Here is a 23,735-nt window from a genome sequence, read left to right as displayed (position 1 = left end):
AGTTCTGAATATCTTATGTACAGAGCAAATTGGGGCAGAAGAGAGAATATTCTGGTGGGTTGTGTCTGTAGGTTAGAAATGGATTAGGTGGAATGAAGTCAGGTGACAGAGGATACAGGGCTGGTATAGAGGATGTGCTTTCTGTTCCAAGCTTGGAATGTGGAAAGGTAAGATCTTGCTGGATTAAAATGTTGGATATGATATGGGAAAGTCCTGTTGCTTGAGGGATAGGTAGGGAGGATCCTGGCTGAAGCTTACAGCTCCTTTGCTGTGAAGGCAAGGGAGGAAGACACAAGAAATCTGGCTACTGAGTGTGGTGGTTGGAGGCAGTGCAGAAGGGATCTATGAGTGGGTGCAGGTAGGGTGCTTCCTGGTGGAAGCCTACTGTTTGGTTGTGGTACAGGCTGGGGACATTAGACTAGCCTGGTACACAGATTGTTAGACTTGGGTAGATCTAACTGGTTGAAGAAAAGGCGTGTATGGGGAGGTAAAGGAGACTCACCAAGGTAGACCTGTGCTGTGGATATCGCTCTGTGTAAATAAAGTTCTGATTGGCCAGTGGCCAGGCAGGAAGTATAGGCGGGACAAGAGAGAAGAGAATTCTGGGAAATAGAAGGTTGGAGGGAGACACTGCCAGCCGCCGCCATGAGAAGCAACATATAAAGACACTGGTAAGCCACAAGCCATGTGGCAAAGTATAAATAAACAAAAATGGGTTAATTTAAGATAGAAAAAGTAGATAACAAGCAGCCTGCCATGGCCATACAGTTTGTAAGCAATATAAGTTTCTGTGTGTTTACTTGGTTGGGTATGAGCGACTGTGGGACTGGCGGGTAAGAGAGATTTGTCCTGACTGGGCCAGGCAGGAAAACTCTAACTACAGACCTGGAAGAGGACACGGGAATTCTGAGGTAGTACAGACAGTGACTGATCTGATTTCTTCAAGGAGAGTGCATCTCTTAAAAGTTCTACTACTTCACAAAAATGCTGTAGGCTATCAGCTAAACTTTTTATAATACTGACCTTTGGAGGACATTTCAGATTTAAACTAGAGGTATTTCATACTCAGAAATAGCTTCTGTTTAGAACTCAGGAAAGAAGGATTCTAGTTAGAGTCACCTCTTAAAAGTATTGGTTAAATGGGAAACTAGAAGGAAGATGTAGAGAGGTGTGGATGTCTGCAAATATCATATACTTTCTCCATGTCTCTGTCCAACCCAGAATTTCTTAGAAAAATCAACTGAAAGAGAAACTCGACAAGAATATGCTCTGGCTATGATTCAGTGCAAAGTCCTTAAACAGTTGGAGAACTTGGAGCAGCAGAAGTATGATGATGAAGATATCAGTGAAGACATCAAATTTCTTTTGGAAAAACTTGGTGAGAGTGTCCAGGACCTTAGGTGTGTTATCATCATCATTATCATTATTATTTGAGATAGGGTCTCATTATTTAGATCTGGCTGCCCTGGAACTCATTGTGCATACCAGACTGGCCTCAACAGAGATTTTCCCACTTCTGCTGGGATTAAAGGCATATACCACCATACCTGTCATTAATATTCTTTTAAAAATTGCTACATACTAAATCTGTTGAGATTTGTTTGACCTTGGACAGAAGGGATCCTGCCTTAGTTTTCTGAGTGGCTGGATTTATAGATGCGCACAGTGGGTTATATAACTTAAAGTAGATTTGAATTGATTGCAAAGTATGAAAATCTTATTTCTTTACAATATACTATGTTTTCTGCTGAAGCATACTATACCATAGGTTAGAGCATTTGACTATCCTTATTTGTAGAGATTCCCATCAATTTCTTTATATAACACTAGTTGGGTGGTGAATATAGCTGACTTATATCTGTTTTTATTATTAGGTTTAGGATGAATATGAAAAATGCTAGTTTACTTACTTATACTCACTTGTTTATATTAAATAACTATTCAAACAGGTATTGTGGTCAACCTAATCTCTATATCCTGATTATGCTGAATTGTCAGTCAGCATTAATATATCTTTTAAAACTGTACTTGAAAGTAAGTCCAAGCATGTATTGATACTGTTTGTTTAGTGGCTCTATTAGTTATTTTTTTCATTTTGTTATCACATTGAGTGAAAATTAATCCCACCAAATGAGAGTAAAGACTGTTACCTACATTCATTGGTCAAATGAAGCCGGCTTTATTTTCTGTCAGACAGGGCTATCTCCCTAAAGCAGGGTTTAAAAAAATATCTGAACATAGGAAAAAGTGTGGCTTATATAGCAAACAAAATAAAACAAAACAAAAAACCACTGTTACAAACAGAACAAGCAAACCTGCAAGGTCAGGGAGTTTTCAAGGACTGGGGGATTTCCAGAGGAATTTTAGTTACATAGGAACTTGTCTGAACATTTCAAAATTATTGGACAGAACATCTTATCAGGGTATATTCAAGTTGTGCATCAAACTTCTTAGGGTAGGGAACATGTCAAATCTAGACAGAGAGTAAAGCATGGTCAACTTGAATTGTGCAGCAAACAGAAATGGACTTATTCTGACCTCATTTAAAAAAAAATGGCTTCCATGCTTAAGATGGAGTCAGGCTGGTCTTTCAGTTCCTGTGATCAAATCCCCTGATAGGTAACTTAAGGGAGAAAAGTTTATGTTGATTCAGTTCCAGAGTGCGTGCCCTCAGGGTGGAGGATGCCATGGTGGCAGGAGCTGTGGCAGCTGTCATATTGCATCTGCAGTCAGGAAATAGGGAGGCATGACTGCTTAAGCTCAGGTCACCTTCTTACCCAGTCCAGGATCCCAACCTAGGGAATAGTGCCGTTTACGATGGGCAAGTCTTTGTGCCTTGTCTTCATTGCTTTCTTGTTACTGTGATAAAATAATAAAATACCCTGACAAAAGCAACTTAAGGGAGAAAGTATTTGTTAGTTTACAGCTGTTGAGGGATGTAGTCTATAATGAGAAAGACGTGGTAACAGATAGAGAAGGTGTAGTGGCAGCAGCAGGAGTCTGGCTGGTCACATTGCATCTGCACTCAGAAAGCAGAGAGTGAACAGGAAACTGAATCTATCTGAAAAGCCTCAAGTCCATCCTTAGTAACCCACTTCCAATAAGACTCACCTCTGGAACATTCCACTGTCATGTCAAAGCCCTATAGTCGTGGCCAGAGGCATGTCTCAGTTTATTCTAGATCTCATCAAGTTAACATATCAACTCACAGTAACTAAACCACATTTAAAACAACCGAGTTACTGTACATATAGCTGTTGATTTTTGAATTATAGCGTATTGAGTTTGTTAATATACACAGATTGTTTGCTCTTAATTTTGAAAGACATGATTTCAACAAATCATTTCTATATTATTGGTAGTCTTAATACTTAAAACTTATACAGATACACATGACTTTTGTTTTTGTGATATAGTAGGGCATGCTATTTTATTTTAAGAGTCTCTGCTTTGTACGTATGTTCACAATAATATATCTACTGACCTGGCAAATTACACTGCTTTGACATCATGGTAGAAATTATCATTTTTCCCCACTAATACATAGTCATATATTTATTGGGAGTAAAGATTTTGGGAACAAACAATGATTTTAATATTTCACAACCATCAATTTTGACATTGTTGGGCCTTAGTTCCTATGATTTGTTGGGGATTAAACTGTTTAAACTTATAGTAGTGGTTAATATGTAGAGGGCAATCATTCTTTATAGTTATTAATTTCATGTAGTCTTGGTTGGCCTAGAACCAGATATATAGATCAGGTTGGCCTTGAACTAACAGAGATCTGTCTGCCTCTGTTTCTCAAGTACTGGGATTAGAAGTGTATGTCATCAAGACTCGCTTCAGTCTATGAAATTTAGTAATATGTTAATTTGCTTAATTTTAGAGTAACTCAGATTCTTATAACTGGAACTTATTCTTAAATTTTTATAGCTCATTTGATGAATACAGTTCAGAGCTTAAATCTGGAAGGTTGGAGTGGAGTCCTGTACACAAATCTGAGAAATTTTGGAGAGAGAATGCTGTGAGGTTAAATGAGAAGAACTATGAACTCTTGAAGTAAGTTTGGATCACATGTTGTGCTTTTTAATTATTCAGATCCTCATTAACATTTGGCTTTGTTAGTCCCTAAGAATGAGGTTTTCTGTGGTTTTAGTTTATGTTTTCTTCCTGAATTATGTGTTGAATGCCTTTTATGCTTTTCATCAATTAGATGTCATTTTCTCTTGGAGAAGTGCATGCTCAATTTGATGAGTTTTTTTCTTTTGTTTTATGGGAATTTGATATTTTGAACATGATTTTTTTTTGTCATGTATTTGTAGCTGAAGTTTTTTTTAGTCCTGTCTGGCCCACAGTCAGGACAAATCTCTCTCACTTGCCAGTCCCGTTTTCAAAAAGGAAGGTTTTAACTTTTACATAGTAAAATTACATATAACAAAACAATTATTAGGTAAGAATTACAGTTACATTATCTAGTCTATTTGTATTTGGCAAAATTAAAGAAAATATCCTATCTAATATTTGTGAGTCTAAGGCTTTATATCTAATTTATCTTTTATTATAACTATTTAGTTTTTAACTATATCAAAGACCTCAGAAGGATATACTATAACCTGAGAAACAGGAGAAGGATGCAAGCAACTTTTGTGAGTCTTGTAAGAGTAAACAGAGACAGCTGGAAGCCTGGACAGTCATCCAAAGTTTTTTTGTAAAGTTGGGGCATCTGTCTTTAGCCCACAGGTCTAGAGAGTCTCAGTCATTTTTTTCTGTGTCCTGTAGAATGTCTGGCAGTTTTCTCTGCAAAGCAGGAACCTGAAGGACCATTTTGTCAAGCAAAGTTCAGTGGTTACCTTCTTATGGGTCCTACATATCCAGTTGATACATTTTTTTTAAGCAGTCCGGACAAGAGCAGTTTCTTGTTCAAATGGCTATTTTTGCCAAAAAGAAGATAAACTCCATATAGAGTGTCCTCTCTGAAGTAAATCCAGTGCTGTCAGGAACAGACATGTCTCACTGTCCAGAAAGTCTAAATTTTAAAAAATATTTTAAATGCTATATTTTGTAGGTCTTTAAAATGTTTAAAGATTACCTGTCTATCTAAAATATATCTATGTATACCTAAAAAACTTAACTAACATGTTATAAGTTTGATTATCATAAAAGACTAATTATTAATCTTTATTTCTTAATTATCCATTACAATCTAAATGAGTTACATAAACATAATACCTTAAACAAAAACAAAAATATATATACAGTATAACAAAATTAAGTTTAAACTTGTATCAATAAACTAAAATCCATAACAATGTAAACGTTTTAAACAAGTTACTCTTTCAAAGTAGATTCAATAATCTACCCTTTCATCCTATCATATCTAAAGTGCTGTGGGATGTTCTGTATGTGAAGTGTGTTTATCTGATTAGTTAATAAATAAAATACTGATTGGCCCGTAGCCAGGCAGGAAGTATAGGTGGGACAAGGAAAAAAGAGAATTCTGGGAACAGGAAGGCTGAGTCAGGAGACGCTGCCAGCTGCCGCCATGAGTACCAACATGTAAGATACTGGTAAGCCATGAGCCATGTGACAAGGTATAGATTTATAAAAATGGGTTAATTTAAGATAAAAAAACCCTAGATAACAAGAAGCCTGCCATGGCCATACAGTTTGTAAACAATATAAGTAAGTTTCTGTGAGTTTACTCGGTTGGGGCTGAGTGGCTTCGAGACTGACGGGTGAGAGAGATTTGTCCTGACTGTAGGCTAGGCAGGACTGGAAAAAACTTCAGCTACATGTATTCATTGAGACTATTCTCATTATGTGTCCTTGATAAACACAAGCTTTTAACTTTAAGAGACTCAATCTACTAATATTTCTATATATGGCTAGTGCCTTTCTATGTCTTGATTGAGATTTTGCCTATGAAGGGCACAAGGATATCCTCATATTTTTTAGTTTGATCTTTTTCTGTGGTACTGGGATTGAACGTAAGGGCCTAGCCATACCAGGCAAATAGGCTACTTTCCATATCTTCTTTTTTCTTAAGGTTTTCTTTCTTTTCTTTTTTTCTCTTACCCCTTTCCTCACTCCCCCTCAACCCCCTTTGTTTTAATGTGCAGACTCACTTTGTAGCCCAGGCTTGACCTGGAATTCCTGGCAGTCCTCTTGACTGAGCCTCCATGCTGGGATCACAGGTGTGTGTTACTGTTCTCTGCCTGCCTGTCCTTCCCTTTCTTTTTTGGAAGAGCCTTACTAAATAGTATTACCAAGTCTGCTATGGCAATTAATAAATCTTAAGTATGTAATAGTTTCTCCATTGAAACAACCTATTAAATGATATATACACTAAGCATTTCTTTTTATTCTATTCTATTTATAGAAACTTTGTTGTTTAACATTATATTTAGATCTCCAGTCTATCTGGTGTTGAATTGTGGTTGTGAAGTAGGAGTCAGAATTCACTCTTCCCCTCTTTACATGATATCTAATTGAAAATAGTGCTTCCTAGGTTGGGCATATGGCTCAATGGGTAAGAGTGATGCTTGCTCTACATTCATTAGGATCCCTAGCACTTACATAATAAAAAGCTGGGTGTGATGTGGGAGGGTGGATAGAGATAGGAGGATTTCCAGTACTTAGCACCAGCTAACCTAACCAAAAAGTTGGCAAGTTCCATGTTCAGTGAGTGCTGCAAGCTACAGGAAAATGTAAAGGAATTCAGCTACTATCACAAAAGCTACTACTTGGAAAGGACAAGCCATGGCTTAAGAAGTGTTGGTGATACTTTAGCTTTTCGATATGTGTTAGCTGATTCCTACTGTGATTTTCTTGTAATGCTATGTGTTCTTCCAAGAACTCCTAACAGTGTATTTATCTAAAACACCTATCAAGCATCCAAGGCCAAACAATCTCCTTAACTAAGGTAACACCCTTATGGAAACAATACCTGTATCCTAGGTCAGCTGGGGCTGATAGCTTTATTACTTGTGCAATTTAAGCTGAGACCCTCCTTTCTTATACAGCCTTAGTGGTATTTATACTAATAGTATAGACTTCTAACATTTTACCTTTTTTGATATACTAACTGATCATTACCTCTCTATTGACCTCCTCCTTTACCACTCTCCTTTTGGGTTGTAAAAAGAAAGCCTGACTGTCATTGTCTGAGGAAAAGTCTTGTCTGCATTTATGACCCTGTAGGAATTCAAGCCTGATGACCTTGCTTTGGCTAGAGCATTGCTATTGCATGAGTTTATAACTGTAAACCTCAGAGACTTGTAGAGGATTTTGGTGATTTTGACTGGGGAACTAGATGGAGAACTAGAAGAATGAGATGGAAGATGAGGAAGAGCTGGGTAAGAATGAGATGAGAAGGACAACGATGGGGCAGAACTAAGATGAGAGAATTAAGATAGAACTTAGAGGGGACAGCAGATAAAGGTAGAGAGAGATCAGGCAAGAATGGAGCTAGGCTTGAGTACAGAACTGTAGCTGTGTAGATAGAATCTTGTCCCAGAGGAATAAAGTAGACAAACTAAGAGCTCGGTGTACTGAGATTCTTTTCCTGAAGATAATTCTCACCATTTGTAGCCTCTCTTCTGAGCCCCTGGGAATAAGATTATTAAGGATGGTCTTTAATAATATTTGAGAAGTGAGAGATTGTGTCTCAAGGGACTAAAGCAGAGGAAGACACCAGATGGCCTTCTCTGGCCTCTGCAGGTGTGCACACATACACACAAAAACAAAAATAGCTTTTCCTTTTGGATTCTATAGCTCTGTTCTTGTCATGATAAGATGACTAAATGTGTGCACCTTCGTTTTGTGGTGAGATATTTATATACCACATACTTACTTAATCTATTTAAAATAGACACTTCAGTGATTTTTAGTATCTTTACAGTTATGTGTAACTACCAGTACTGTTAATTTTGGAACATTTTCATTACTTCAGAAAGAAATCCCAATGCCCCTTAGCTGTTACCTTTTTACACATCTCATTTGTTTGACCTTAAGCAACCTTTCATCTGCTTTATATTTCTATGAATTTGCTCATTACAGAAATTTTATATATAAATGTAATAATTTACTTGTCTTAAAAATGTTTTATTAAGGGGTTGGGGATTTAGCTCAGTGGTAGAGGCTTGCCTACTAAGTGCAAGGCCCTGGGTTCGGTCCTTAGCTCCGGCAAAAAAAAAAAAAATGTTTTATTAGTTGGGTAGTAGTGATGCACACCTTTAATCCCAGCACTTGGGAGGCAGAGGCAGGTGAATCTCTGAATTTTACACCAGCCTGGTCTGTGAAGGAAGTTCCAAGACAATTAGAGCTACATACATCTGTCTTGAAAAACCAAACAAAAAGTCCTTTATTAATTTATGATAAATTTTGTACATATACAGTGTGTAGCATGAACCCTAAATGGTCTTATTAACAAAAACAAACCTGGAGCTGGGTATTGGGATGAATGCTGGAAGAGGAGGGAAGCAGAACAAGCCATAGCTACCTCACTTTCTCCTAATTCCTCAGCTGATCGTGTTTCCTCAGACTGGATGCCTCTCAGCTGAACTGTGCTGTTCAAAAGCCTTAACCAGCTCTAGTTCCTTGTCCTCGTCCTCATGCCTTATATACCTTTCTGCTTTCCCCATCACTTCCTGGGATTAAAGGCATGAGTCACTATGCCTGGCTGTTTCTAGTGTGGCCTTGAACTCAGAGAGATCCAAATGGATCTCTGTCTTTGGAATGCTAAGATTAAAAGTGTGTGTGCCACCATTTTCTGGTCTCTATATCTAGTGGCTGTTTTGTTCCCTGACCCCAGATAAGTTTATTAGGGTACACAATATTTTGGGGAACATAATATCACCACATACAGTGCATTGTGGATGCTGTTAGACTTCACCCTTTCTTTTCTCTCTCTCATCTCTAACTCATCCACCTCCTTTGTACAAGACTCTTTCCCTCATTCATGTTGTTTTTGTTCTTTTGACACTGGTGTCTTTCACTTACTGTGTATTCATAGTTCATCCATGCTATATTTCTTCATATAGATGGATAGTACTCCAGCGTACATATAAGATCTCTTGTTGTTATAACTCAAAAGTTCGTGGACTTCTTTCTGCCTTTGTTGATGAAGAGTGATCCCACCAATAATGCTTACTGTACAAGTTGATGTGGGAGCATGTATTTTCATATCTTTTGCTTGAGGCAGCTAGTCATACTGCATCTGCAGTCAAGAAGTAGGTGAGGGACTGGGAGGTTGGAGATGGCTCAGTGGTTAAGAGCACTTGCTGCTCTTCCAGAGGACCCAGATTTGATTTCCAGCACCATCTGTAACTCCAGATCAGGAGGATTGACTGCCCTTTTCTGGCCTCTGCAGGCACCAGGCATGCATGTAGACAAAACACACAAAGAAGCAGAGTTCAGTCGCTTTCTCCTTTTTATGCAGTCTGCTTAATCTCAGCCTAGTATTGGACTCCTGAGTCATATAGTAACTATGTGTAACTCTTTGTGGGAACTGTCGGACTAGTTTTCAAAGTGGCTGTACAGTTTGTATGATTCTGATTTCTGTGCCTTTTAATCAAGATTGGGGATTGAACCAGGGCTTCATCCATACTAGGCAAACTCTGTAGTACTGTGCACTAGCCCAAGACTTATGATTATTTGGATTTGGGCCTTTTGACTTTACTTGTCTTAGGGTATGTAATGATATTCCACTCCCCCCCCCCCCCCACTGGGTTTTATTGTTGTATTGTTGTATTTCCTGATGGTTAATTATCTCAAGTATCTTTTGTTATTCTTACTGATCTTTTGTCTATCTATTATTTTAAGGAAAAGCACATATTTAGATCTTGGTTCCTTTTTTTTTTTTTGGTTTTTGTTTTTGTTTGTTTAGGTTGCCTTTTTGGTATTTAGTTTTAAGGGTTCTTTATATAGGTCCTCCTTCACTTACACTGGAGTTACATATTGATAAATACATTGTATGCTGAAAGTTCATTTAATACACTTAACCTACCAGGCATCATAGCTTAGTAACACAGTGCACTCTTGACTGTGAGTTGTTTACCCTTGTGCCCATCTGAAACCTGTGGCCTCTGTCTACTCCATCTCTCAGAAGTACACCGTACTGCAAGCTGATAGCCTGATTAAGGCTGTAATTAAAAGTTCAAATCATGAGTTGACCCTTGTGAGCTGGGGGCATCTGTGTATTCTGTGGATGCAAATCTGTATCATATTGAATTACAAATATTTGTCTAATTTTGTGTTCTGCCTTCTTACTCTCTTGATAGTGTCCTTTTAAAGTTTTAAAATGAAAAGTCCACCTTTAACTTTTCTTTGGTTCCTTCTACTTTTGGTATCATAACAAAGAATTTATTGTCAAACTCAGGTCATGAAGATGTACCCAAAAATTTCCCTCTCTTTCCTTTTACTTCTCCCTTCCCCTTCTCGCTTTCTGTCTCTGTGGGATATGTGTACACACACACACACACACACACACACACACACACACACACACGTACACACTCTTTGTGCTGAATTTTTTGTAACCTGATTTTATGAGAGTGTCCTCATACTCTCTTCACCCTCAGTACACATCTTCTGCTAGCATGTTTTATTTTTATTTATTTATTTATTTTTATTTTTTTGCTTTTTCGAGACAGGGTTTCCCTGTGTAGCTTTGCACCTTTCCTGGAACTCACTTGGTAGCTCAGGCTAGCCTCAAACTCACAGAGATCTGCCTGGCTCTGCCTCCCGAGTGCTGGGATTAAAGGCGTGCACCACCACTGCCTGGCATGTTTTATATTTTTAATAAAGGGTCTTGTTGTATACTTCTGACTTGCCTTGAACTTGAGAGCCTCTTAGCCTCACAAATGCTAGGATACAGGTATATTCTACCTCATCTAGCTAATTTCCTATTTTACATTAGTGTATGTTTATTACGGTCAGTGAAACTTTGTCTCAGTAGTAGTTACAATGCTTATTTTCCCTGTTTTCACAGTACATAGAAGAAAGCTATTATTTGTTCCCATGTCCCATAGTCTCACTAACTAGGTTCAGATTCTGTCCATTTTTGCTTTACAGACTTTACCGAAGCACTTCAGAGGCAAAAATCTTATATCATGGTTTCCAGCACTGGGCCATAGTTAAGGCCTTTACCTGCACACAGAATCATGGATCTTCCCTTTTTCCGTATTAAAGATTATACCCGAAGGCTATCTTCTATCATTTCTACTTGTTTTGTATCATTTCTTCTCTATTCAATTCTTCCAGTGAGTCCCATGTTTTTTCTTTTGGTTGCTAGCCTGGGAGTTCTTTAACACAGATCTAATGGGTACCCTTTCCTTTTTATCTTCAGCTATAGGAAATAGCAAGCTAGTACCTCTGTCTCATCCTCTCTTTTATCCAATGTACCCTGGAAATCAGAAGCTAAATTAGAGGATGATAGCATATGTCTTCCCCTATTGAAGTTCCTTTCTTACTCAAGTAAGTTTCTGCTGGGTAGCTATGCTAGCCTCAGTTGCATTTTTTATTAGACATAGCAGCAGCTGTGCAAATGCCATGGTTAACTGCTTGCTGCCAGTTTTGTCCCATATGTGCTATTTTCAAAGAATGTAGTATATGCTCTTGACCTTGAACAGCTCTTAGCATGTCCTCATACTCATGGAACAGACCCTACTCATCAAACAGGCACACTACTCCATATTATGTAAAAGATAGCCATCTAAGGCTCCCACAAATAGACACTAACTTCAGATGGCTCAGCATTAGTTATATGTCTTACTCCCCATAGCAAGGCCCTTGTAATTCTACTATAACAAGAGTATACCACATACCACACAGGGAGAGACTACTATCCATGCTGAAACTACCCTCATGGATGGTCTACCCTCAGATTGCTGTCCAAAATGAGGGCCATGCAATTGCTCCTCCCAAACTCACCTGTGTTGTTGTGCTAACTTTTCCTGGTGAGACACAAACAAACATCTATTCACTTCAAATAGGGCACAGTACAATTCTACCAAAGTCTAACTTAATGAACTGATGAGTTTATTCAGGTGGCTTATAGAGCATGGGTTAGAGGTTGCTTCTAGGAGTGTAGTTAACCCTGAAATAGCTACATCACTGTGAATTCCCACCCTATCATTGATGATAACTTCATGAAAACTGCATCATGGAGTCCTCCTTTTAGCTAGCATCTAACAACTGTCTATAATTCCAGTTCTAGGGGTTCTGAGGCCCACTTATAGCCTTCACAGGCACTGCGTGCACAAGGTACTTTATATATGAGGTAAAACACATGAAATGAAAATGGAAGAATTTAAGAAAAGAACAAGAACAGTTTGGAATATTCAAAATATAAATAAATATTTGGAAAACTGAATGTGTATTTTATTATCTTCTAGATTCTCATGTGCTTATATTGAAGGAGTTATTGTCAAGATGTTGTTATGTGTAGTACATGGATAGGCAGATAGCAGGTAATAATTTGATTCATTTTCAACATTTGTTGTGTCCTGAGACACATTACTTTTGAGTCTCATTTCATCATAAATGAGTTGTGAAGAATGTATTTACATCAGTATGACAATGAGCATGTACTACAAATCCTTATTCCTTTTTCCCTTGGTGATTTCTCAGTTAATCTAGAAGGTAGAAGCTGTGTAATTACTGCATAACAAAATGATCTTCATTTTGTACTTTCTGTGTGGAGATTTCAGGGAGGTGACAGGCTGTGGTTAGACTTGAAGTTTCAGTATTAGGAAATGTCAGACAAATGTCATCTACAAACTAAGCAGTGTTTGTAGATTTGGATGTGTTTGGGATTATTTATTTTTAAACAGGCTGGCAAAGAACTCTTAGATTCCTAGTCTTAGCTTCTCTCTCCAAGTGATAGGATTATAGGGTTGGGGCACCATACCCAGATTAGAGTAATAAAGAATTTTAGCAAACTTTAGAGTTTTATTAAAGTAAGCATTTACTTTAGTGCAAATAATATAAGCAAAGATAGTGTGATTTCCTAGTAAACATTTTTAAAAGGATTATATTTTGTGAACAAGTGGTTTATATGTGATCCAAAAACTAAATGGTTTTAGTTGTTTTCTATTAAATATTCTATTTTAAAAAATATTTATTCATTTTATTTGTATGTTTGTGTGCCTGAGTGTATGCTTGTGTAGTAACCCTGTGTATGCAGGAACCTGTGGAGGTTAGGTGTCAGATCCCCTGAAACTAGAGTTATAGACACTTATTTTCTTTTTAGAAAAAATTTTTATACATTTTTACATACCAATCAAAGATCCCCCTCTTTCCTCCTCCCACCCCTCCAGCCTCCTCCTCCCATCCTCCCCCTTTTCCCTCCTACAAGAAGGTAAGGCCTCCCATGGGGAGGTACATTTAGTAGAGGCAGTTCCAAGTCCCTCCCCCTGCCTCAAGGCTGTGCAAGGAGTCCCACCATAGGTAGTGGGCTCCAAAACACCAGGGATGGATCCTGATCCTACTGCCAGGGGGCCCTTTAAGCAGATCACGATACACAACTGTCTTGCTATGCAGAGGGCTAGTCCAGTCTCATGCAGACCGCACAGCTGTTGATCTAAATTTCATAAGTTCCCACTAGTTTGGTTTGGTTGTCTCTGTAGGTTTCCCCATCATGATCTTGATGCCCCTTGCTCATAGAATCCCTCTTCACTCTCTTCGACTGAACTCCTGGAGCTTGACCTGGTGTTTGCCTGTGGATTTCTACATCTGCTTCCATTTGTTACTGGAGAAAGGCTCTATGATGACAGTTAGGGTATTCACCAATCTGAGTACTGGGATAAGCCAGTTCAGGCACCCTCTCCACTACTGCTAGTAGTCTAAGGTAGGGTCATCCTTGTGGATTCCTGGGAACTTCCTCAGCACCCAGTTTCTCCCTATCTCCATGATGTCTCCCTCTATCATGGTATCTCTTTCATTGTTCTCCCATTCCATCCTTGTTCCAGCTTGACTAGCGCATTCCCTTTTGTTCTCATCTCCTATCTCGTACCGTCTATTGACCACCCCTCATCTCTAGTTTACTCATGGAGATCTCATCTATTTCTCCTTTCCAGGGTGATCCATGTGTTCCTGTTTGGGTCCTCTTTGCTAGCTAGCTTCTCTGATGCTGTGAGTTGTAGTCTTATTATCCATTGCTTTACATCTAGTATCCACTTATGAGTGAGTACATACCATGTTTGTTTTTCTTACTCTGGGTTATCTCACTCAGGATGATACTTTCTAGTTCCATCCATTTGCCTGCAAATTTCATGATGTCAATTTTTTTTTCACTGCTGAGTAGTACTCCATTGTGTACACATACCACATTTTTTTTTCGGTTGAGTGGCATCTAGGTTGTTTTCAGGTCCTGGCTATTACGAATAATGCTGCTATGAAAATAGTTGAGCATGTGACCTTCGGTATATGCCAAAGAGTGGTGTAGCTGGGTCTTGAGAAAGATTGATTCCCAATTTTTTTGAGAAACTGCCATACTGATTTCCAAAGTGGCTGTATAAGTTTGCACTCCCATCAACAGTGGAAGAGTGTTTCCCTTGCTCCACATCCTTTCCAACATTGGCAGTCTTTAGTGTTTTTGATCTTAGCCATTCTTACGGGTGTAAGATGGTATCTAAGAGTTGTTTTGATTTGCATTTCCCTCATGACTAAGGAAGTTAAGCAGTTCCTTAAATGTCTTTCAGCCATTAGAAATTCTTCTGTTGAGAATTCTCTGTTTAGCTCTATAGCTCATGTTTTAATTGGATTGTTTGTTATTTTGATGTCTAGGTTCTTGATCTTTATATATTTTGGAGATCAACCCCCTGTCTAATGTGGGGTTAGTAAAGATCTTTTCCCATTCTCTAGGCTGTTGTTTTTATCTCAATGACTGTGTCCTTTGCCTTACAGAAGCTTCTCAGTTTTAGGAGGTCCCATTTATTAATTGTTGCTCTCAGTGTCTGTGCTACTGGTGTTATATTTAATAAGTGGTCTCCTGTGCCAACGTATTCAAGACTACTTGCTACTTTCTTTTCTATCAGGTTCAGTGTAACTGGTTTTATATTGAGGTCTTTGATACACTTGGACTTGAGTTTTGTGCATGGTGATAGATACGGATCTGTCTTCTACATATTGACATAGAGTTATGCCAGTACCATTTGTTGAAGATGCTTTTTTGTCCTCCATTTTACAGTTTTGGCTTCTTTGTAAAAAAACAGGTGTTCATAAGTGTGTGGGTTAATGTCAGGGTCTTCAGTTCAATTCCATTGGTCTACATGTCTGTTTTTATGCCAATACCAAGCTGTTTTGTTACTAAAGCTCTATAGTAGAGCTTGAGGTCAGGAATGGTGATGCCTCCAGAGGTTGCTTTATTGTACAGGATTCTTTTAGCTACCTTGGGGTTTTTGTTTTTCCATATGAAATTGAGTATTGTTCTTTCCAGTTCTGTGAAGAATTGTGTTGGGATTTTGATGGCTATTGCATTGAATCTGTAGATTGCTTTTGGTAAGATTGCCATTTTTACTATGTTAATCCCACCTATCCATGAGCATGGGAGATCTTTCCATTTTCTGCTATCTTCTTCAATTTCTTTCTTCAGAGACTTAAAGTTCTTGTCATACACGTCCTTTACTTGCTTAGTTGGAGTTTTTCCAAGGTATTTTATATTATTTGTGGCTATTGTAAAGGGTGATGTTTCTCTGATGGCTTTCTCAGCCCATTTATCATTTGTATATAGGAAGGCTACTGATTTTTTTGAGTTAATCTTGTATCCTGCTACATTACTGAAGGTGTTTATCAGGTGTGGGAGTTCCCTGTTTGAATTTTTGGGGTCACTTATGCATAGTAACATATCATCTGCAGATAGTGAAGGTTTCACTTCTTTTCCAGTTTGTATACCTTTGATCTCCTTTTGTTGTCTTATTGCTCATTAGAATTTTGAGTACTTTTTATTGAATATATATGGGGAGAGTAGACAGCCTTGTCTTGTTCCTGATTTTAGTTAGAATTGATTTGAGTTTCTCTCCATTTATTTTGATGTTGGCTGTTGGCTTGCTGTCAATTGCCTTTATTATGTTTAGGTATGTTCCTTGTATTCCTGATCTCTCCAAGGCCTTTATCATGAAAGTGTGTTAGATTTTTTCAAAGGCTTTTTCAGCATCTAATGAGATAATCATGTGTTTTTTTTTTTTCTTTCAGTTTGTTTATATGGTGTATTACACTCACAGATTTTTGTGTGTTGAACCATCTTTGCATCTCATCCTTGCGATGAAGCTTACTTGGGCATGGTGGATAATTTTTTTGATTTTTTTTTTTTATATTTTATTAAGTATTTTTGCATCAATTTTTATGAGGGAGATTGGTCTGTAATTCTCTTTCTTTGTTGCATCTTTGTGTGGTTTGGATATCAGAGTAACTGTAGCCTTATAAAACAAGTTTGGTAATGTTCCTTCTGTTTCTATTTTGTGGAACAATTTGAAGAATATTGGTATTAGCTCTTTGAAAATCTGGTAGAATTCTGCGCTGAAGCCATTGGGTCCTGGGCTTTTTTTGTTTGGGACACTTATAATGACTGTTTCTATTTCCTTAGGGGTTATTGGTATATTTAAACTGTTTATCTTTGGTATGTGGTATCTATCCAGAAAATTGTCCATTTCTTTTAGATTTTTCCAATATTTTGAGTATAGGTTTTTGAAGTATGACCTGATGATTCTCTGGATTTCCTCATTGTCTGTTGTTATGTCTCTCTTTTCATTTCTGATTTTGTTAATTTTTATGCTCTCTCTCTTCCTTTTGGTTAGTTTGGATAAGGGTTTGTCTGTCTTGTTGATTTTTCTCAAAGAATCAACTCTTTGTTTCATTGATTCTTGGTATTGTTCTCTTTATTTCTATTTTATTGATCTCAGCTCTCAATTTGATTCTTTCCCAGTGTCTATTCCTTCTGGGTGAGTTTGCTTCTTTTTGTTCTAGAGCTTTTAGGCGTGCTGTTAAGTTGCTAGTGTGAGAATTCTCCAACAACTTATGTGGGTATCTAGTGCTATGAATTTTCCTTTTAGCACTGCTTTCATAGTGTCCCATAAGTTTGGGTATATAATACATTGATTTTTATTGAATTCTAGGAAGTACTGGGGATAGTACTGGTCCAGTCCCTCGATAGCCCCCTCCCAGGGTCTGGGAAGAATCTACAACCAGCTGATAATCTTTGATGAAAAGAAGTGAATCTATGTACACGAAACTTCTTAGTCCATACACTTTATTATTCTGTGTCAGTTCTCTCTCTACACAGCTTCTATTCTGCTCTCATGTCTAGTTCCTCTCTTGCTTGATTTCTCCCTAGATTAATCTGCTGTCCCCTCTAAGTTCTATCTTAATTTTCTCATCTTAGTTCTGCCCCATTTAGGTTCTCATCCATCTAGTTCTTTCCCATCTTAGCTCCTCTCTCATCTCCTTCTTTCTATCTTGTTCTTCCTCATCCTGTTCTTCCCCATTTGGTTCTTCCTTATCTTCCATCTCATTCCTTTAGTACTCTGTTCTTGCTCTTTAATCTAGTTCTTCCCCGTCTCAGTTTGTTCTTCTCAAGTTCTTACCCATTTAGTTCTTCCATTCTCTTTTCTCTTCTCTGTCTTCTTATTTTCTCAGTTCTCTCTAAGCCTCTCTGGAATCCAGTTATAAACCCAAGCAATAGCAATCCTCTAGCCTAGCAAAGTCACCAGGCTTGAATTCTAGGAGGTCATGAAGATAGGTAAGAATTTTCCTCAGGCAGTAACTGTCAGGCCTTCTTTTACGACCTCAAATGGAGTGGTAAAAGAGGAAGTCAACAGAGTGCTAATGACTGGTTAGTATCTCAAAAGGGATCTGTGTGCTCAGTCTACATTCTTAGAAGTGGTTAGGTAAGAAGTTAGGGATCTATTAGTAAGGTTGTATAAGAAAGGGTCTCACCCTAAGTTGCACAAGAAATAAAGCAATCCACCTGACCTAGGAGATAAGTGTTTCATATTGCCTTGGATGCTTGATAGGCATTTTGGATAAATACACACACACACACACACACACACACACACACACACACACAAATCATTTTAGGAACCAGCTTATTTATATATAAGCTAAAATATCACCAAGACTTTTTAAGCCATGGATTGACCTTTAGAGAAGTCCTTGTCCTTTCCAAGTAGTAGCTTTTGTGATAGTAGCTGAATTCCATTATGTTTTCCTGTGGCTTGCAGTAAGGAAGTCTTTAATTTCTTTCTTTATGAACATTATTCAGTTTCCATGAGATTGTAGGCTTTCTGTAATTTTTTTTTAAATCTAACTAAGCTATGGTGGTCTGATAAAATACAAAAAGTTATTCCAGTTTTTTTTTTTTTTTTTTTGTATCTGTTGAGATTTGCTTTGTGACCGAGTATGTGGTTGATTTTAGAGAAGGTTCCATGGGGTGCTGAGTAGAAGGTATATTATTTTTTGTTAGGGTGGTATGTTCTTAGATATCTCTTACGTCCATTTTAGTCATAACATCTGTTAGGTCCCTTATTTCTCTGTTAAGTTTCTGTGTGGCAGACCTGCACATTGGTGAGAGTGGGGTGTTGAAGGCTCCCACTATTAATGTGTGGGGTTTGATGTTTGATTTAAGCTTTAGTAATGTTTCTTTTACATATGTGGGTGCCCTTATATTTGGGGCATAAATGTTCAGAATTGAGACTTCATCTTGGTGGAGTTTCCTCTGATGAATATGTAATATCCTTCCCGATCTCTTTTGATTGATTTTAATTTGAAGTCTATTTTGTTAGATATTAGGATGGCTACATCAACTTGCTTCTTAAGTTCATTTGATTAGAAAGTCTTTTTCCAGCCTTTTCCCCCTCTCTTTGAAGTTAAGGTGTGTTTCTTGTATGCAGCAGAAGGATGGATCCTGATTTCATATCCATTCTGCTAGCCTGTGTTTTTTTTAATAGGTGAATTGAGTCCATTGATATTAAGGGATATTAATGACCCATGATCGTTAATTCTTATTATCTTTTGGTGGTAGTATGTGTGTATTTTCCTTCTTTGGAATTTACTGCTGTGGGGTTATTTATTGCCTGTGTTTTCGTGAGTGCATCTGACTTCCTTAGGTTGGAGTTTTCCTTCTAGTGCTTTCTGTAGGGCTGGATTTGTGGATAGGTCTGATGGGTTTGGTGTCCTGGGTTTTGGCACCAAATGTAAGTAAACAAACTGCAAAAACTCTGGGTTTGGTGTCCTGGGTTTCAGCACCAAAATGTTAGCCAGTTGATGGCTGAAACTGCAAGGAGACAGTTTAGCCCTAGAGGGCGAGGTTTCCTGGACACCTCGGGCTACTTAGAACAAGAGCTCTGCCCTGAAGGTGTCCCGGACACCTGAAGCTGTTTAACACAGCTGTGATGGCTGGGTCTGCAAAGAAACAGCCCAACCTTGGAAAGGAAGGTTTTCTAACTTCTCGGGAGAGTTAGGTAGGCCTGGAATTGCTTCATCAAGGAAGGGTATCCTGACTCTTCAGGAAAGTCAGGGTATCCTGACTTGTGTGTGATGGGAGATGGTCTCCCTGCAGGACACAGCAATCCTGCTCCTCTTCTGGAGAGCCACAATCTCTGGCTCAGTGTTACCAGCTTTTTCTCGCTCATTCCACTATGGGATGTCCCAGCAAGGTTCTTCTGCTCACCAGTCAATGAAGGCCTTCACCCAATACTCTTTTGAGAAAGGGGTTTATTTGGGGAGGAGGAGTCCAGGAGAGTAGCTGTCTCTACCAGGGTGGAGAGAACAGCTCACAACTGACTGGGCAGTGTAGTTTATATAGGATGTCTAGAGGGCGGAGTCAACTGTGATTGGTTAGTTTAATATCTGCCTAGGGATTGGCCAGTTTTGTGAGCAAGGGGCAGAGATGGCCCTGATTTCAGTGCCAAACTTTGTTTCTTTTGCTGGCCTTTCTTATCTTTTTGACACTACATTTCTTTCACTGACTCTGATTCTAGGGGCCAAGAGTGTTATTTTGGTACTAGTTTCAGAGTCAGGGCATATTTCTTGGGTTCTAGGTTTGGGGATGAAATGTTCATTTCTCTGGCTCAGGGCCCAAACACAGGCTGTGTTTCTTTCCCTGGTCTTGGGCCCTAGGGCCAGCATTCTACTGTCCTGCTCTGTGATTGGTTGATTTCACAAGTCAGTTGGACAGGAGCAGAGATGGCTCTGATCTGAACTAAACTGTGTTTCTCTCACTGGCCTTACTTAGCTGACACTACTTCTAAGGCCAGGGCACATTTCATTCTATGACTCTGATTCTAGGGGCCAAGAGTGTTTCTTTGGTACTAGTTTCAGAGTCAGGGCATGTTTCCTTGGTTCATTTCTCTGGCCCAGGTCCCAAACACAGGCTGTATTTCTTTCCCTGGTCCTGGGCCCTAGGGCCAGGATTCTGCTGTCCTGTTTTGTGATTGGTTTAGTTTACAAGTCAGTTGGACAGGGGCAGAGATGGCTCCGATCTGAGGCTTTATCTGAGCCATCCTTCCCTAATTCTGGGCTCCAGGGTCAGGGTGGGTTTCTCTAGCCAGCCCCTTTCCCCTACATCTAGTCTATTTGGTGTTGTTATATAAGCTTCTTGTATCTTCATAGGTATTTCCTTCTTTAAGTAGGGAAAGGTTTCTTCCATGATTTTGTTGAATATATTTTCTGTGTTTTTGAGTTGGTATTCTTCACCTTCTTCTATCCCTATTATTTGTAGGTTTAACCTTTTCATGATGTCCCAGATTTCCTGCACATTTTGTGTTGTGACTTTTTTGGCTTTGGTGTTTTCTTTGACTGACAAATCTATTTCTCATTGTATCCTCTATGCCAGAGATCCTCTCTTCCATCTCTTGTATTCTGTTGGTTATGCTTGCATCTGTAGTTCCTGTTCTTTTACTCAGATTTTTTTATTTCCACCATTCCCTCGGTTTGTGTCTTCATTGTTTCTATATCAATTTTCAGATCTTGAACTGTTTGTTTCACATGTTTAATTGCTTTTTCATGTTTTTTTTCTTTCTTTTAGAGATTTATTGATTTCTTCCAATTTTTTTTTGTTTGTCTTTTTCTCAATTTCTTTAAGGAATATTTTAATTTCCTCTTTAAAGGCCTCCATCATCTTCATAAAGTTATTTTTAAGGTTCTGATGTTCAGGTCTTGCTGTTGTAGAACTGCTAGGTTGTAGTGATGGTATATTGCTCTTTATGTTTTTGTATTTATTTTTGCACTAGTGTCTTTCCGTCTCTTCCTCCAATAGGTGCAAGAGGCGCCTGTGTCTGAGCAAGCTGCTCTTGATCCAATCTGTGCTTGCTGTGTCTGTGTCTCAGGGAGGCACTCTGGGTCCAGTCTTAGCTCTTGGTCTAATATAAGCTGGTGGATTCTGTGTCTCAGGAAACCTCTCTTGGTCCAATCAGAGCTCTTGGACCAATGAGAGCTGGCAGTTTTGTGTCTCAGGAAGTCACTGGGGTCACGAGGGGATGGTTATGTTTAGGGTGGGCATGGTTCTTGTAGACTGCAGGGTCCGATGGGGGTTTTTGTTGGGGAGCCTGCCCGCAGGAATCTTCCCTGCTGGCCGGCACCTGGGCAAAGATGAATGGGGGTGTTAATTGTTTTCTATTAAATATTCTATTTTTAAAAAATATTTATTCATTTCTGTCTGTCTATGTGCCTGAGTATATGCTTGTGCCACCCTGTGCATTAAGGAACCTGTGGCAGTTAGGTGTCAGATCCCCTGAAATTAGAATTACAGACACTTGTGAGCCACTATGTGGGTGGTGCTGGGAACCCAACCCCAGTCCTCTGCAATAGCAGTAAGTGCTCCTAACCACTAAGCCATCTTTTTTTTTTTTTAAAGTTTTTTATTTTATTTTTTTGAGATTATGATATAATTACATCCCTCTACTCTTCCATCCAGGTGCTCCTGTATGCTCCTCCCACTCTCCTTCAAATTCATGGCCTCTTTTTAAACTAATTGTTATGCATGCATATAAGTATATAGATGTATATTTGCTGTGGGATAATACTCTTTTACACTAAAAATTTGACACTCGACTTGATTTAATAAAACGCGGGTTGGCCAGTAGCCAGGCAGGAAATATAGTCAGGGAGAGCAGACTAGGAGAATTCTGGGATAAGGAAGGGTGTATTCAGGAGTCACCAGCAAGATGAGAATGCCGCACTGAGAAAAGGTACCAAGCCATGTGGTTAAACGTAGATAAGAATTATGGGTTAATTTAAGTGTAAGAGCTAGTTAGTAATAAGCCTGAGTTACTGGCTGAGCATTTATAAGTAATATTAAGCCTCTGAGTCAATTATTTGGGAAGCAGCTGCCAGGTATTTGGGAACTGGTGGACAGGTTAAAAGTTTCCGCCTACATGTGGTACTCATACATTTAAGAAAGCTTAAAGGATTCTGAACACACAAAAATGGAGTCAGAAGCAGCTTCTTGGTAACTTGGTTCTATTTCTGGCAGCAAGCAGAGGTGCTGCTCTTGTAAGATACGGCTTCCTGATAGGTGGTGGTGGCGCATGCCTTTAATCCCAGCCATCAGGAGGCAGAGCCAGGCAGATCTTTGTGAGTTTGAGGCCAGCCTGGGCTATAGACTGAGTTCCAGGAAAGGTGCAAAGCTACACAGAGAAACCCTGTCTTGAAAAACAAAACAAAACAAAACAAAACAAAACAAAACAAAACAAAACAAAACAAAAAGATATGGCTTCCTGACTCAGCATTAGCAGCAAAAACCATGTGGCCCTGCTGTCAAACACTTCAATGGAGTTCATGAGCAGTGGGTGGAATACTGCTCAGGGGCAGTGTGAACCAAAAACTTCTCAGAGTTGGAGTGGTAAACATGGCTCTCAGAGCTGCTGGTAAATATGTCTCTGCTATGAGACTAGCTTCTCAAGGAACGAAGGAATGGGGTGGAGCTTTAGTCCTAGCCACACATGCTTAGCAGTTTAAAAGCTCATGTGGTCAAAAAAAGATAAATATAGGCAATAAAGAAAGATTCAGACAAAAACAAAACCCTCTAAATGGCTTACAATGTATTTAAAAATATATGTAGGCTTGGGAGAGTAAAAAGAAGGTATAGACAGTGTATAAAAAAAGAAATACATAGTTTTAAAATAAAAAAGTCCTTAAAAAGGGAGTAATTTTTAAAAAGCCACATAAAAATGGAAAATACACAGAGAGTCTGGATACTGTATGTTATTGTATTATGTTTGAATTGTGTGACAGCTGAGGAAGGAGCAACCACTGCTAAGAGACATTTGTTTATAAATGTTGCTAGATTAATCCAACCTATATATTTTGAAAATGTTTTGACTTTAAAATCTAAGTTCCACAGGAAATGAGAGGCCGTGGATTCATTCTGTGTTAAGAAAAATCAGATTTGATAGAGGAAGGCCCCCTGCAAAATCTCTAATGGGAACAGATAACCCAGATGATCCAGTGTTTCAGAGAACCTCTGTTGCAGTTTCTCTGAGGTCTGCATCCAGAAAGGCTTCAAGGCTGCTGGCTGATATGATACAGCCTCATAGACTATTCTAATAAGGACTTGACCATAATCCTATATTTGCTTAGGGTCCCCATGAGATTAACAGTGCCCCCAATCAGCAGGAAGTAGCCTAGAAAACTACACCCACATTCCCCAAAAAATGGATTATGGATGTTTGTTTTTGTTTAGGGGGTTTGGTTACAAATTGTTATTGGTCATAGTCTATTATGGGTTGCTCTAT

At 38.7% G+C, this 23,735-nt stretch overlaps 1 protein-coding gene across 3 annotated transcripts in view; it reads left to right on the top strand.

Annotated features, from left to right (window-relative positions):
* The window catches only part of Atp6v1h (ATPase H+ transporting V1 subunit H), a 103,796-nt gene that overhangs the window by 41,631 nt on the left and 38,430 nt on the right, over positions 1-23,735 (top strand). For all 3 annotated transcript variants that reach the window (XM_036178233.1, XM_036178236.1, XM_036178235.1), the window contains 2 exons: positions 1,222-1,400; positions 3,937-4,062. In XM_036178233.1, the coding sequence (XP_036034126.1) occupies positions 1,222-1,400; positions 3,937-4,062 (305 nt within the window). The remainder of the gene's footprint in view (positions 1-1,221; positions 1,401-3,936; positions 4,063-23,735) is intronic.

The sequence above is a fragment of the Onychomys torridus genome, chromosome 2 (genome assembly GCF_903995425.1).
Source record: "Onychomys torridus chromosome 2, mOncTor1.1, whole genome shotgun sequence".
Classification (NCBI taxonomy): domain Eukaryota; kingdom Metazoa; phylum Chordata; class Mammalia; order Rodentia; family Cricetidae; genus Onychomys; species Onychomys torridus.
This window is presented reverse-complemented; position numbering and strand designations above follow the sequence as displayed.